This window comes from Charadrius vociferus, unplaced genomic scaffold (genome assembly GCF_000708025.1).
Source record: "Charadrius vociferus isolate BGI_N301 unplaced genomic scaffold, ASM70802v2 scaffold819, whole genome shotgun sequence".
NCBI classification, from domain to species: Eukaryota; Metazoa; Chordata; class Aves; order Charadriiformes; family Charadriidae; genus Charadrius; species Charadrius vociferus.
In genome coordinates this window covers 778,052-781,591 of record NW_009650062.1, presented here as the reverse complement: position 1 = coordinate 781,591, position 3,540 = coordinate 778,052, and the positions used below count along the sequence as shown (strand labels likewise).

At 61.2% G+C, this 3,540-nt stretch overlaps 1 protein-coding gene across 1 annotated transcript in view; it reads left to right on the top strand.

Annotated features, from left to right (window-relative positions):
- Window positions 1-3,540, top strand: part of STRIP1 (striatin interacting protein 1) — an 8,706-nt gene extending 5,166 nt beyond the window's left edge. Inside the window, exons 12-21 of the mRNA XM_009891755.1 lie at window positions 12-75; window positions 460-531; window positions 799-873; window positions 1,107-1,204; window positions 1,474-1,600; window positions 1,694-1,794; window positions 2,018-2,084; window positions 2,363-2,467; window positions 2,760-2,964; window positions 3,252-3,540. Of these exons, the coding sequence (XP_009890057.1) occupies window positions 12-75; window positions 460-531; window positions 799-873; window positions 1,107-1,204; window positions 1,474-1,600; window positions 1,694-1,794; window positions 2,018-2,084; window positions 2,363-2,467; window positions 2,760-2,964; window positions 3,252-3,499 (1,162 nt within the window). The 3' untranslated portion in view covers window positions 3,500-3,540. The remainder of the gene's footprint in view (window positions 1-11; window positions 76-459; window positions 532-798; window positions 874-1,106; window positions 1,205-1,473; window positions 1,601-1,693; window positions 1,795-2,017; window positions 2,085-2,362; window positions 2,468-2,759; window positions 2,965-3,251) is intronic.

The following is a 3,540-nucleotide window of genomic DNA, read 5'->3' as shown; positions in this document are numbered from 1 at the left end:
CTTCTTTCTAGTGACACCAACACCGTGGTGGGCTTGCCCAGGCCCATCCACGAGAGCATCCGAACCCTGAAGCTGGTGAGTACATTAAGGAATTCCTTCAGCCCCTGCTCTTGTGTGGGTGCCCCTTTCCCATCGCCCTGCACCTATCGCAGGTCAGGGCCAGTAGTGCATTTTCCTGACCCCTCTCCCACTTGCTCAGCCCTGTAACGGGAGAGGCCTCAAGTTTGCATCCCGTCCCTGGTCTCCCAGCCTGGCTGAACCTCTTTCCTCACTGGTTTCATCCCTTTCTTACTGGGGTTGTCCCAGAGGTGAGGCCAGCGGCCACCACCCTGCCCATCAACATCGTTCACCAGCGGGACAGGAGTAACAGAGGTTCCTGGAGATGATGGGAGCAGGCAGGGGCTGGTGGCATTGATGGAGGGGCGGCATGGTGTGAACTCCTTTTCTCTCCCTGTGCAGCACAAGTACACATCGATCGCAGAGGTGCAAGTGCACATGGAGGACGAGTACCTGCGCTCCCCGCTCTCTGGGGTGAGTGTGGGGATGAGGATGGGACGCAGCTCCTGGGCTGGGGGCACTTAGTCCTGCCAGGTCTTTTGGCTTTGGCAGGGCTGGGGGTTTGCTCTGCTGGGGAGGGAGGAGCCATTTCTCTGGGGCAGAGGGTGGGCTGTGACCGGAGGCTTCGTGCAGGAGCTGGGGATATCCTGCCCTTGGGGTCGGAGAGCCTGGGGCTGAGCCAGGCCCACAGCACTGGTGGCAGCTCCTGGTAAGAGGTTTTCTGGTCTCTCCTGGCACCAGGGGGAAGAAGAAGTGGAGCAAGTCCCTGCAGAGATCCTGTACCAGGGCCTCCTGCCAAGCCTGCCGCAGTACATGGTGAGCTGGGGAGCACTGGGGGTCCCCTGGGCCTTGCTCTGTCCTCCTGGAGCTGATCTGGGGGTGCCTCGCCCCGGGGCCTCCCTTCACTGCTCCGTCCCTTTCCAATGCTGCCCCCAGGTTTTGTTCCCTCCCCAGTATACGTCCCTGTTACTCCTTCCTGCGGTGGGGAGGGGGGCCTGGGGCCAGTCCCCTCGTTCCCATCCCCTTTTCCATCTTTCCCTTCTCCCCAGATCGCTCTGCTGAAGATCCTCCTCGCTGCAGCCCCCACCTCCAAAGCCAAGACGGACTCCATCAACATCCTGGCAGATGTTTTGCCGGAGGAGATGCCGTGAGTGACAGTGGAGGGCAAGCAGAGGCACTGGGTGATGATGGGAGCCAGGGGGAGTGGTGCGGTTTGGGCTGGAGCTGTGCTGAGGTCTCCTGGGTGATCTGACCATCCTCTGCTTGATGGTGTGCCAGGAATTGTGCGTTGCTGCAGGACCTGGATGCTGGTGGCTGCTGAGAACCCAGGGGATGGCAGGACTGTCCGCCAACACCTCCGGGGCTGGCAGGGTGCGCACAGTGCCCCAGCCCAAGGAATCCCTCTGTGTCCCCCAGGACCACAGTGCTGCAGAGCATGAAGCTGGGGGTGGATGTCAATCGGCACAAGGAGATCATCGTCAAAGCCATTTCTGCTGTGCTGCTCCTCCTGCTCAAGCACTTCAAGCTGAATCACATCTACCAGGTGAGGCGGGTTAGGGTCCAGCCGCCCTGCACGGGGCTTTGGGGACGGACAGGACCCAGGATGGCTCCCCTTTCGCCTGCCTTTCTTCCCCAGTTTGAGTACATGGCCCAGCACCTGGTCTTCGCCAACTGCATCCCGCTCATCCTGAAGTTCTTCAACCAGAACATCATGTCCTACATCACTGCCAAGAACAGGTAGTGGAGGGAAGTGTCTGCCCTCATCCCTGCCTGGTGTGGGGAGGGGGGTCCCTGCTTGCTTTGTCCCTCCGTGATCCCTCCCCGGCCGTGGCTCTGGCGCAGGCGGACCCAGGGAAGTGCCCGCTGCAGCTCGTCAGTGGGTGGGAGATGTGGGGCTGCGTTGCCCCTGGGCCAGATAGGATCTGGGGGAACAGCATGACACCCCCTCTCCTTCCTGCAGCATTTCCGTCCTGGACTATCCGTACTGTGTGGTGCACGAGCTGCCGGAGCTGACGGCAGAGAGCCTGGTGAGTCAATCCCTTCTCTGACAGGTCCCAGCACCCCAGGGTGCTCCCCAAAGGGTTTCATGGGTGCGGGGTGGCAGCAGGGCTCCGGCACCGAGTCCTGGCAGCCTCAGCACTCCTGTGCTTGGCCCTGGCACTGCTGGGGCTTCGATGGGTGGCTGTCAGACCTCTCCTGCCCATGTGCTGTGTTGTACCCCTTTGGGCAATGGTCCTCAGACCCGAACAGCCTCTCCTCATCCCTGCTCCCATCTCTTGCCTGACCCCTGTCTGCTTTCCCGCAGGAAGCCGGAGACAACAACCAGTTTTGCTGGAGGAACCTCTTCTCCTGCATAAACCTCCTGCGCATCCTGAACAAGCTGACCAAGTGGAAGCATTCCCGCACCATGGTGAGGGCCAGGGAACGTGCTGGGGCTCAGCCCAGCTGGACCGGGCTGTCTCGGGGTCCTCGGACTGGGTGAAGGGGGCTGTGGATACCTTGGGGTGCCCTTTGTGCTGCACCCCAGACCTCGCTGGGGAGTGGGAGGCAAGAGAGGGTGGGTGGGAGAGTGCCCGCTGCAGGGAAGGGTTTGTGTGTGCTGGAGGAGGTGGTTGGCACGCGTGCAATGGGAGATACCCACGTATCCATCCCCACTGTGTCGCCCCTCTGTCCCCGGCTGCCGGGCGTGCTGTTCCCTACAGATGCTGGTGGTGTTCAAGTCGGCACCCATCCTGAAGCGGGCGCTGAAGGTGAAGCAAGCCATGATGCAGCTCTACGTGCTGAAGCTGCTCAAGGTACAGACCAAGTACCTGGGCCGGCAGTGGAGGAAGAGCAACATGAAGACCATGTCGGCCATCTACCAGAAAGTGCGGCACCGTCTCAACGACGACTGGGCTTACGGCAACGGTACGTCCTTGGCAGCGGCTGCAGAGCATCCCGTTAGCCGCTGTCCTTCCTGCTTGCTGCAGTGATGTGTCTGTGCGCAAATGTGTCCCTTTGCTGCTTAGGGATTGTGTAATCCTTATGGCTGGGGTGTGTGGGGGGGGATGTGGGGAATGGGGGCCGTTGGTGGCTGTCTGCACCGCGCCCTGCGTGTTGCTCTTTGTAAATACATGAAAAAACCTTTCCTGAGGGATTTGGGCTGGCTAAAGTGCTCCCAGTTCCCCTCCGACACCCCTCTTCCCTCTGCCCAGACCTGGACGCTCGGCCCTGGGACTTCCAGGCGGAGGAGTGCGCCCTGCGCGCCAGCATCGAACGCTTCAACTCACGTCGCTACGACCGGGCACACAGCAACCCTGATTTTCTGCCTGTGGATAACTGCCTGCAGAGCGTGCTGGGCCAACGCGTGGACCTCCCCGAGGATTTCCAGGTCAACTATGACCTGTGGCTGGAACGGGAGGTCTTCTCCCGACCCATCTCCTGGGAAGAGCTGCTGCAGTGACAGACGATGGGGAGGCAGGAGGGGGTGCTTTGGGGAGATCT